The sequence below is a fragment of the Phyllobates terribilis genome, unplaced genomic scaffold (assembly GCF_046119375.1).
Source record: "Phyllobates terribilis strain yellow unplaced genomic scaffold, ASM4611937v1 Scaffold_1__5_contigs__length_1240528914, whole genome shotgun sequence".
NCBI lineage: Eukaryota > Metazoa > Chordata > Amphibia > Anura > Dendrobatidae > Phyllobates > Phyllobates terribilis.
In genome coordinates, this window is record NW_027362761.1 from 1,176,014,439 (window position 1) to 1,176,026,515 (window position 12,077).

The 12,077-nt window shown below is 40.7% G+C and overlaps 1 gene segment (V, D, J or C); it reads right to left on the minus strand.

Annotated features, from left to right (window-relative positions):
* Positions 1-395: 395 nt before the first annotated feature.
* Positions 396-11,847, minus strand: LOC141201488 (immunoglobulin kappa variable 6-21-like). The segment is given in 4 exon segments: positions 396-703; positions 1,680-1,721; positions 11,623-11,700; positions 11,799-11,847. Coding segments are annotated over 4 exon segments (477 nt in total).
* Positions 11,848-12,077: the final 230 nt, after the last annotated feature.

Consider the following 12,077-nt stretch of genomic DNA (forward strand, 5'->3'; position numbering starts at 1 on the left):
CTGTGGTACCTATGGTAGCAGGGTGCCACACTGCAATGTGAAGGATTTAGGTATCAACAGAAAAGCTGGGAATATTCCTATATTCATTCCATTATTACTTTCTCTGCCTGAGCCGAATACTCACAATTACTCTCTCATCTAAATTCATTTCTGCAGTAATTTGGTTCTTGCCATTGACTGAATATTTCTGATGATTTTTATTTGTTGAATTAAAACTGTATTTCTCACATTTGGAAACCTCAATGCAAATGTGAATTATTTATAGTTTTCCGCACATATTCTCAGAGGACCGAGGTTCACATTATGTACAGACGGTGATCGCTTTTATCATTTCACATCTGTCAGCATTAAACATTCAAGGTAAATGAACAAGGAGGTTTTTGTACGGCTCTGTATCACTGTGTGAGAGGAGTATATCCACTCTGCATACAGTAATAATCTGCTGCATCGTCCTCTGTCACTCCTCTAAATGTAAGAGTGAAGTCTGTTCCTTTCCCAGATCCAGTGAATCTCTCCGGGACTCCGGTGAATCTTTCATCTGCTGCTTTGATGAGTAGTTTGGGAGATTCGCCCAGTTTCTGTTGATACCAGGATAATGAGTAACCTATACCAGTACTGGCCTTACATGAGATGGTGACTTTATCTCCGGGGGACACAGAGATATAATCTGGAGTCTGGGTCATCACAATCTCTCCACAGGATCCTGAGGATTAGAAGAGACATATTCATTACTGATAAATGTCGGAATCTTCCTAGAAATCCTGATCTGATGATGGATCCACTGTAGAGATTTCTCTACACACAATCATGGAAGGATCCGAATCTCTCACCCTGAATAGAAATGAAGATCACAGCCAGCAGATAACTGCGAGAAACCATCCTGATGTGTCTGGACCGTCAGATAGAAACTATAAGGTGAGACAATCTGTACAATGAGATCTATATAGAGAGTGACAGGGGGGATACAGGAGACCCCCAGAGACTGTGTATGGAAATACTGGGGACATGTAAATTCTGTGGTTATAATGTGACGGTTACTGGAGTGTAATAGAGACCGGAGCTCGGCGGCGTCTCCTCCTAGATGAGAATTAATGTCACTTATATTAAATCTAAGAAAAGAAACGAGTTTTTAGTAATTAATTGTAATTTCCATGGTTATAGGTTTTTATGATCATGTTTAGCTCTGCTACATCTGTATATAAATATTCCTCAAATATTGTTTTGTATTTATAAGGATATAAATGTATTTTTCTATAATCGGCAGGATATTCCATTACACTGTATAAACCTCCTGAGAGAATCCCCCGGTCATCAGGGTCGCGGTATTGTAGGACCTGATATCTGTGCGGAGTCTTCACAGCTTACATACAAGTTAGGAAAACCCTGTAAGTGACGTCCTTGTATACGATCACATACACGACTGATCTCTCTGAATATCTGTTATAAATGCAGTCAAGATTAAGGGAGAAAAACTACTAGAGACGAGAGCAGAAGTAATCCGGGGGCTCCTGCACCTGCCGAACCCCCTCCAAACTCGCGATCAGGGGTCAGGTTATAGGAAGTTACATAGTGCGGTGTAGTGTAACGGAGACCTCGGCACCGAAGAAGACAAAAGGAGGAAATGTTGCTGCAAATATATATTTTTTATTTGGATCCGGCAAAAAACGAAAGACAGATACCGGCCAGCGTTTCGGCCAATAAATTGTCTTCATCAAGGACGTCTGTAATACATGAACATAACAAATAAAACATTTAGTTTCATATGTGACATAAAAGGAACCTAAAGAAAAGTGTCAGATCAATGGGAGGTGGGAGGAGGAAAGGTGGGATTGTGAGGATCAACCAGAGATAACACATGGACAATGAGATCACAACGATGAAAATCATTAATAATACTGCAATTGTCATATGGGAACAATGTTGGAGTCAGCGTGATAATCTGGTTTTGTGTGAATTTCATAAAGACAAAAGGAAAGAAAAGAAAAGAGGACATGAATCCTGGAAGTAAAAGGACAAATTATCTAAAGACGACCAATATGTGGTCAGTTCAGAGCAATGACGACGGCTCAAAAATTATTAATTATTACAATGTGCACACTTCAGTAGGTGAACACTTGGTCTAAGGTTCAGGTTTTCACGTGACTTTACCAGTTAGAATAGGACCAGGAAATCTAGATCGCATCATGTCCATATAGCAGCACCTGTAACTACAGTATATTCAGGTGGTGTGTACACGTCTAATATTAGACCATCGAAGCAATGTAGAAGGCTCCAAAAATGATTAGGCCTCTACCTATCCCTATGCCGAGCTCCTATACCAACACAGTACAGGCATAAAATGGTGTTCATGGCCGCCCCTAAGTGTTATCCTGCCTGTGATAGTCCCCTGATAATGGTGCAGGTTTTTATTTTTTAAATCCTCACAAATTGAATCGCAGATTGTTCAAATTTGTGTGGAACCTCGGATTTCAGGAAATGTAACTCAAATTCATTCCTCCATGGATTGATCTGCTCATCTCTAGTCTCAACTAATTCCTGGCTGGAGAGTGACCGCACTATCCGGGGACAGTGACCGCACTATCCGGGGACAGTGACCGCACTATCCGGGGACAGTGACCGCACTATCCGGGGACAGTGACCGCACTATCCGGGGACAGTGGCCACCACATCTCCTTGAGCCCCAGAACGGCTCAGAGTGAATACGATGGCACTACGTGACTAAAGTGGACATAGCTTGAGCAGATCTCGTTACACCTAGCAGGGTCAGTTATGTGTAAGTATGGCGACAAGAAAGGTTCAGATCCAGCAATCCCACAGGATTAAAAATTACACCTTTACTTAAGAAACGTAAAAATCCATATTAGTATTTCAATAGAAAAATGTGAAATGAGAGCGGGTATAAACAATACATGAACTGGTGACGGGTTTTACACCATGTGGATTCTTAATCATAATCTATTTTACAGTGATAGCCAAGTACATTTTATTTTTTTAAATTTACTTTTTGCTCCACTCTCTTCACAACCCAAGAATATTACACAATTGAAGACAGCGCTCCTTAGGAAGTTTCATATATACAGGTGCTTCTTACTAATTTAGAATATCATCAAAAGGTTAATTTATTTCAGTTCCTCAATCCAAGAAGTGAAGCTCATATATTATATAGAGTCATTACACACAGAGCGATCTATTATATAGAGTCATTACACACAGGGATCTATTCCAAGTGTTTATTTCGGTTAATGCCAGGCCGCATTGATGCAGTAATTGATGCAAAGGATCCCCGACCAAGTATTGAGGGCATTTACTGAACATACATTTCAGTAGGGGAACATTTCGGATTTTAAAGACATTTTTCAAGTTGTTGTTATAAAGTATTCTAATTTACTGAGTTAATGACTTTTGTGTTTTCATTGGCTGTAAGCCATAATCATCAACATTAACAGAAATAAACACTTGAAATAGATCACTCTGTGTGTAATGACTCTATATAATATATGAGCTTCACTTTTTGTGTTGAAGAACTGAAATAAATTAACCTTTTGATGATATTCTAATTTTCTGAGAAGCACCTGTATATATGATACTTCTTAAGCAGCGCTATTCCATTTGCTTCTGTGGATTTTACCTCAGGTGTATTTTGACTATGACGCTCCCTTATGCCTAATGTATCCTGCAGACATGCTTATTTGTACAACCCAAGAATATTAGTGACTTAGAGGCCATCGCCAATGAGGAACGGGCTAAGATTCCTCAGGGGCTGTAAAGAGCTGGTGTCTGGATAGGCATCACGTACACAGCAGGTCGTAACAGCCAAAGGGACTTTACTACCTACTAAAGACGCTTATCACGTAGGGGTGAATAATCCTCAGACTTCAGTGGTCAGTAAGGGGCATTTTGTGCTGAATATGGAGAAACCACTTGTTATATTATTTGTACTGAGCTATTTCTATACTTCTTGGTTTATTGCAAACAGCAGAAAGTTTATAAATGTTAGAAATAAACTGAATCTGAAATGGGGTGAAGGTGGGGATTGAAACTAAATATACAGTGCTCAGCATAAATGAGTGCACCCCCTTTGAAAAGTAAAATTTTAATCAATATCTATAATGGGTGTGTCAGGTGTGACAGACTGTCGTTCTGGATCCAGCTGTAGAAGGTCATTGCGCTTGGCTCTGCAGGCACCTTCTTGATCTTTTGATCTTTGTGGTGTAGTGATATCCTTCTCCCTCTAGGACCTAGGAGTGGACCTCCACCTTCTGCTGCTAATTGACACACCCTTGCTGGATGTTTAAATACCTTCGGTCTCTGCAGAAAGTCTCCTAGATAGCTCTATTTTCCTCTGTCCAAACTTGAAGTACTAGTAGTCGGCTAGTGTCTTCTTGGAGTTCCCTTGGAGTATAGTTGGCATAATCTCTCTGGTGTCTTCTCAAGCTAAGTGTTTTCCTTTGTCTGCTACCTATTTGTCTTTAGTTGCAGTGGGGGTTGACTAGTGCTCACCCCATCCCCTCCTTAACTAGGGCCTATCACTAGGGGCAGTCAGGGATTAGGTTTCCTGCTCAGCGATAGGTACGGAACCTATTTAGGGACTTTAGGGGAGTCAGGCTGTTGTCAGATCTGCCTAGGGGTCTCCACTCCCCCTTTTCCTAGTGTTTGGACTTCTTCCTCCTCTTCCCGTTGTTGTGCACTTAGTCTTTCCCTCACCTTGCTTGACAATATCTCACTGAACAAAAGAAAAATTTCCCGAATTTTGACAAGACTAAGTTTCATAGAACCTTCTTTAACCCATAACATGAAGGTAAGGTTAATAATATAACTTTCATAGCTAAATCTTCAGTATTACTCAAAATAGTTAATGCAAAATGAGTACACCCGACATAAAAAAAAAAATACTACATCTAGTCATTTGTATGACCTCCATAATTTTTAAGAACAGCACCGAGTTTTCTAGATGTGGAATGAGCAGGTTGGCGACATATTGTAAAATTTATCTTTTTTCATTCTACAAGAACGAGCCCTTTTAGAGCCTGAATACTGGATGGAGAGTGATGACAACTTGTCTCTTCAGAATTCCCCATAGGTGTTTGGGTGGGTTCAGATCAGGAGACACTTAATCAATGAATCACTTTCTCCCTTTTCTTCTTCAGAAATACCACAGAAGCCTTAGATGTGTGTTTTGGATCATTGTGATGTTGCTAAGTGAACGTCTACCAAGCGCACAGATTGATGGCAGCATCTTCTCTTTCAATATAGAGGTTTACATCTGTGAATTCATGACATCATCAATGAAATGTATCCCCCCCGACTCCAGCAGCACTGATGCAGCCCCACATAAGGACACTGCAACCACAAGGTCTCATTGAAAGACACCATTCAGTTTTCTTTGTACTTCTCACCTTTTTGACACTATACAGCTTTGAAGCCATCAGTTCCAAAAACATTTATCTTGGTGTCAACACTCCAGAGTATAGAGTCCCAGTGGTCTTCATATTTTTCACCACGATCCCTCAATTGTAGTAGAGCTTTTTAGTGTATAAGCTTTAGTAGAAGTTTCTTTCTTCTAAAGACAACGGCATGCAACCCATTCCTCTGCAGTGTACACCGTATTGTGTCATGAGAAACACATTCACCGGTTTGGATTTCTACTCATTTAGCTAACTGCACTGAATTTGTATATGGATTTTCTTCAGCCCTTCTTATCAAAAGATGCTCCTGTTTAGGTGTCAACCTCCATGATTGGCCTGGACGTCTCTGTAAGATGATTGCAGTTCCATCTTTGTTACATTTTGGTATTCCTTTTGCTACAGTATTCTGACTGATAAGTAAAGCTTTGCTGATCTTCTTGTAGCCTTCCCTTTTTTTATGTAAAATAAATTATTTTCTTTCTCAGGTCTTGTGACATTTCTCTTCCATGTGGTGCCATTGCTGACAGAATGAAATGGGAAGGGTTTTTGTTTTTTTATAAGCAACAACTTTTTCTAGTAAACTGTCTGCTGGACACCTGTGTAATGAATAATTAAACTTACCTGTGGTTGAATTCTGGTTAATTAGAATTTTGTACTATAAAATTGAACTTTTCTACTAAGATTTTCATTGGGGTGTACTCACTTTTACAACATTTTCTTAAATGAATTTCTTAGGAAAATTACTTTTTGGGGTGTTGAAAATAGCATGTATTGTTTGTAATTAATAGCCAAAATTTGTGGGAGTATTTAGTAGTCTGGTATCCCATAGAAAATGTTAATTCTAAAAGGAAACTAAAGGTTTTCTGACAAAACTGTTGGGGTGTACTCATTTGTGCTGAGCACTGTATCTGCTATATCATAGAATCATAGAATCATAGAATCATAGAATGGTAGAGTTGGAAGGGACCTCCTGGGTCATCTGGTCCAACCCCCTGCTCAAAGCAGGATTCACTAGATCATCTCAGACAGATGTCTGTCCAGCCTCTGTTTGAAGACGTCCATTGAAGGGGAACTCACCACCTCTCGTGGCAGCCTGTTCCACTCATTAATCACCCTAACTGTCAAAAAGTTTTTTCTAATATCTAATCTGTGTCTCCTCCCATTTAGTTTCATCCCATTGCTTCTAGTCTTTCCTTGTGCAAATGAGAATAAAGATGATCCTTCTACAATGTGACAGCCCTTGACATATTTGTAGACAGCTATTAAGTCTCCTCTCAGTCTTCTTTTTTGCAAGCTAAACATTCCCAAATCCTGCAACCGTTCCTCATAGGACATGGTTTGCAGACCAGTCACCATTCTGGTCGCTCTTCTCTGAACTTGCTCCAGTTTGTCTATGTCTTTTTTAAAATGTGGTGCCCAAAACTGTACACAGTATTCCAGATGAGGTCTGACCAAAGAGGAGTAAAGACCGATAATGACTTCACGTGATCTAGACTGTATGCTTCTGTTAATACATCCCAGAATTGTATTTGCCTTTTTTGCTGCTGCATCACACTGTTGACTCATGTTCAGTCTATGATCTATTAGTATACCTAAGTCTTTTTCACATGTACTGTTGCTTAGCTCTATACCTCCCATTCTGTATATGCTTTTTTCATTTTTATTGCCCAGATGTAGTACTTTGCATTTTTCCATGTTAAAAAACATTCTGTTGGTTGCTGCCCACTGCTCCAGTTTATTTAGGTCTTTTTGAATCCTCTCTCTCTCTTCTCTAGTATTAGCTATCCCTCCTAGCTTTGTGTCATCAGCAAATTTAATCAGTTTACCCTCAATTCCTTCATCTAAATCATTGATAAAGATGTTGAACAATACAGGTCCCAGGACAGAGCCCTGTGGTACCCCACTTGAGACATTCATCCAGCTGGATGTGAAGCCATTTACAACCACCCTTTGAGTCCGATCACTAAGCCAGTTATGAATCCACCTAACAGTTGCCTGGTCCATTGCATACTTGGTCATTTTTTCAGTAAGGATGGTGTGAGATACTTTGTCAAATGCTTTGCTGAAGTCAAGATATACTATATCTACAGCATTTCCCTGATCCACCCAGTCAGTGATTCTGTCATAGAAGGAAATTAAGTTAGTCTGACATGACTTGTTAGTTACAAACCCATGCTGACTCTGGTTAATCACTTCATTCTTATCCATGTACTTACATACATGTTGTTTAATAATTTGTTCAAAGATCTTTCCTGGTATAGAAGTCAGACTCACCGGCCTATAGTTCCCAGGGTCCACCTTCTTCCCCTTTTTGAAGATAGGAACAACATTTGCTCTTCTCCAGTCTTCTGGGACTTCTCCTGTTCTCCAAGAATTTTCAAAGATTATGGAGAGTGGTTCTAAAATTTCTTCTACGATCTCCTTCAGTACTCTGGGGTGTAATTCATCTGGACCTGGAGACTTGAACTCATTTATGTTAGCTAAATATTCCCTCACAATCTTTCTGTTTACAGATAACTTGGATTCCTCTATTCCTTTAAAAGGACAGTGAAGATCAGTTGATGTTACATTTTCTTTCTGAGAGAAAACAGATGCAAAATAGGAATTAAAAAGTTCGGCCTTCTCAACATCCTCTCTTACCATTTCTCCATTTTCATCCTGTAAAAATCCTATAGCGTCTTTGACTTTTCTTTTACTTTTGACATACCCCCAAAATCCTTTTTTATTGCTTTTAACATCTCTTGCAAGCCTTAATTCATTGTCAGCTTTAGCTAACCTGATACGTGCCCTGCAGGATCTGCAGACTGCATTATAATCTTCTTTAGATATGCCTCCCTCTTTCCATTTAATAAACATTTCTTTCTTTCTTTTTAGCATGTGTTTAAGTTCTGTGTTCATCCATCCTGGTTTCCTTAAATGCTTCCCATTCTTCCTACTTTTCGGGATTGTTAACGATTGTGCTTTGAGAATCTCATTTTTAAAAATTTCCCATCCTTCCTGGACATTTTTGTCCTTAAGGACATCCAGCCATTGGATCCCTCCTATTCTCTTTCTGAGTCTCTTAAAATCTGCCTTTCTAAAATCTAACCTTGAAGTTTGAGTCTTCACATGTCTTCCTCCTCTAGTTATCCAAAATTCTATAATAGCATGATCGCTGCCTCCTAGGGTCCCAGCCACCTTTACCTCCTCAACCATTTCCTCCCTGTTTATAAGGATTAGATCCAAAGTAGCAGATCCCCTTGTTTTCTCCCCTACCTTTTGGAAGATAAAGTTGTCAGCAAGAGAGGATAAGAATTTGATTGACCTGTTAGTTTTACTTGAGAGAGATTCCCAACAAATGTCTGGATAGTTGAAATCTCCCACGACCACTACGTCATATTTTTTGGAGAACTTGGTCATTTGATACATAAAGAGTTCATCCATATCTTCAGCTTGCCCAGGTGGTCTGTAGTAAATGCCTACAATGGTGTCCTTTCCGTTGTTCTCTCCTTGTATTCTTACCCAAACAGTTTCCACAGAACTCCCAGTCTCTGAAGCTTCAATCTCTGTGCAGATATACGCTTTTCTAACATACAATGCAACACCTCCTCCTCGTTTATCAAGTCTGTTTCTTGCAAATAAGTTGTATCCTTTTAGCCTTTTATTCCAATCATGTTTATCGTTCCACCAAGTTTCAGTGATTCCAATGACATCATATTCCTTTTCCTGCACTAGTAGTTCCAATTCTCCTTGTTTGTTGCCCATGCTTTGTGCATTTGTATAAAAACATTTTAGTTTGTGATTGGTTTCTCTTCCTCCCATATTTTTATTATTTAAATTGTTTTGTCTTTGTTCTTCCTTTCCACTTCCAGTAGCAGAGATCTCAATAGTATTTGTCAGCTGTATGGCTTTTTCTGGCCTTTTGCTTCCCTTCCCACATTGTTCTAGTTTAAAGCTCTTCTGATGAATGTAGCAAGGCGACTTCCAAATACATGTTTTCCAGTCTTCGTAAGGTGCACCCCATCTCTAGCAAGTAGTCCATCGTATAGGTAATTCATTCCGTGATCCAGAAATCCAAATCCTTGTTGACGGCACCATCGACGTAGCCAGTTGTTCACCTGTAGAATCTTATTCCACCTCATTGTTCCATGGACATCCACTGGGAGGATGGATGAGAAGACCACCTGCGCTCCCAATTCTTTCACTTTCTTGCCTAAGTCTTCAAATTCACTGCAGATGGTTTCCAGGTCCTTTCCTGCGGTGTCATTTGTCCCCACATGTATTAGCAGGAATGGGTAGTGATCTGTAGGTCTGAAGAGTCTTGATATCCTGTCAGACACATCTTTAATTTTTGCTCCTGGAAGACAGCACATTTCTCTTGAGGTTATGTCTGGTCTGCAGATAGCGGCCTCTGTTCCTCTTAACAGGGAATCCCCCATGACCACCACTCTCTGTTTTTTCTCCACAACATTCTTCTTTCTCCATCCAGGAGGATTCTGAGGGCTTACAAGGTTATTCATTGCTGGCAAAGTCTTATTTTGCTGTATTTCTTCATGGTTCTCCTGCGTGAGAGCCTGGTACTGGTTCCTGAGCAGTATGGGTGCTGACTGCCTCTCGATCCTCCTGCTTCTGTGGGTCACATGCTTCCATTCCTCTGTTTCGTCAGGTGCAGTTCGAATTTCTTCTCTTTCTGAATCATGAAGAGATAATTCTGCTCTGTCTAAGAACTCTTCACCTTCCTTAATGATTTTCAAGGTAGTTAACCTCTCTTCTAGATTTCGCAACTTTTCCTCCAACAGGGACACAAGCTTGCATTTCTGGCATGTGAAGTTTGGCTTTTCCACTGGCAAGTCTGTGAACATGTAGCAGGATATGCAGCTCACCAAATGGCTCCTGGACTCTTCCATGTTCTTACTGTTAATGTTCTGAAAACAGTGAAAAAAGCTTAAAAAAAAAGCTTCAAAATGCGCGCGCCGGACTCTTCACTTACCCCAAAATGCAGTGGGAATATGCAAATTATCTCCTCAGGACTCCTCCCCTGGTTTACCGATGTCCTCTTTTCAGCTCCAACAGCCAAAATCCAGTGTTCTTTGAGCTCGCGGAGACTCTTCACTTACCCCAAAATGCAGTGGGAATATGCAAATTATCTCCTCAGGACTCCTCCCCTGGTTTACCGATGTCCTCTTTTCAGCTCCAACAGCCAAAATCCAGTGTTCTTTGAGCTCGCGGAGACTCTTCACTTACCCCAAAATGCAGTGGGAATATGCAAATTATCTCCTCAGGACTCCTCCCCTGGTTATATCCACAGAATATGCCAAATATATATAGTGGATGTGGATCCCACCTATAGGAACATCATATATCTTGAGTACGGGGCCCTGACAAGCTGCGGTTTCAGCCATTAGATTGTCAGGATTCCCGTCCATTTGTATAGAAATTTTAACCACCTCCTTATGAAAATTCCTCTTAATGGAGTCTGCATGTTCTATATATTTACATCACATCCTCTGTATGTGGTAAGAATAGAATAACCCCTTAAAGGTGAGTACAGATGTGGTGGATAGGATGTGTATTTGGGTAAGACCTCGTGAATTCAACATGTCAATATATTTATTCTCAAGGAATATAAACTGTCCCTGGAGATGTCTGACAGCAGCTTTACCCCCTCTCCCTATACAGAACACATGGACGCTCAGCTGAGTCTAACGTGCTTATGTATGGGTGGGGGGCTGTTTATTCGTCAGCTCGCTCCGTTGTACGGCCACATTCAGAGTTTCTCCTCCTGTGCAGATGTTCATATAGTCTGTAATCATTATGTCAGCGCTGGTTTATACCTGACTGGTTTATACAATGATCTGTACAGAAATAATCTATTCCCAGAGGAAGAAGAGAAGACAGAAATAATCCCTGAGCGCTCTGCTAATTCTCTGCACCTTCATCTACACAACATTGTAATACAGCGACATCATGGGGGATGAGGACGGAGGTTTTTGTACGGCTCTGTATCACTGTGTGAGAGGATGCTGTGCACTCTGCTGACAGTAATAATCTGCTGCATCGTCCTCTGTCGCTCCTCTGATTGAAAGAGTGTAATCAGTTCCAGATCCAGATCCAGTGAACCGGTCTGGGACTCCTGTATATCGGCTGCTTGCACTGTAGATGAGAAGTGCTGGAGGTTGTCCTGATTTCTGTTGGTACCAGTGTAAGTAGCTGACATGTACACTACTACTGGCCTTACATGAAATGGTGGCTGTTTCTCCCGGGGACACAGTGATGAGATCTGGAGATTGGGTCAGTACAATCTGTGCACAGGAGTCTAAGGAAAGATAAAGAAAACATAAGTGTTAGTGTTAATGTCGCCTCATTGTGCTGTTCTCTACTACTGTCCTGTCCATCATCTCATGAACCTCTCACCATGAATGAGAAGAAGAATTACACCCAGTACAACTCCCTGTAAACCCATCGTCATCTCCCTGGACTGATGGCCACAGACTATGGAGATGTCACCTGCACAATGTCCCCTATATACCAGCTGTAATCACTGGAGGAGACGTCCCCTGAGAGCAGAGATGTAAAGCAGGAGACATGTAAATTGTGCCGTGTGTCAGCGATCAGTGATCTGGATCTTACTGCAATCAGGGATTTCCTCCAGAAGAGATATAATCCCGATCATTATCCTGAGATCATTCACCA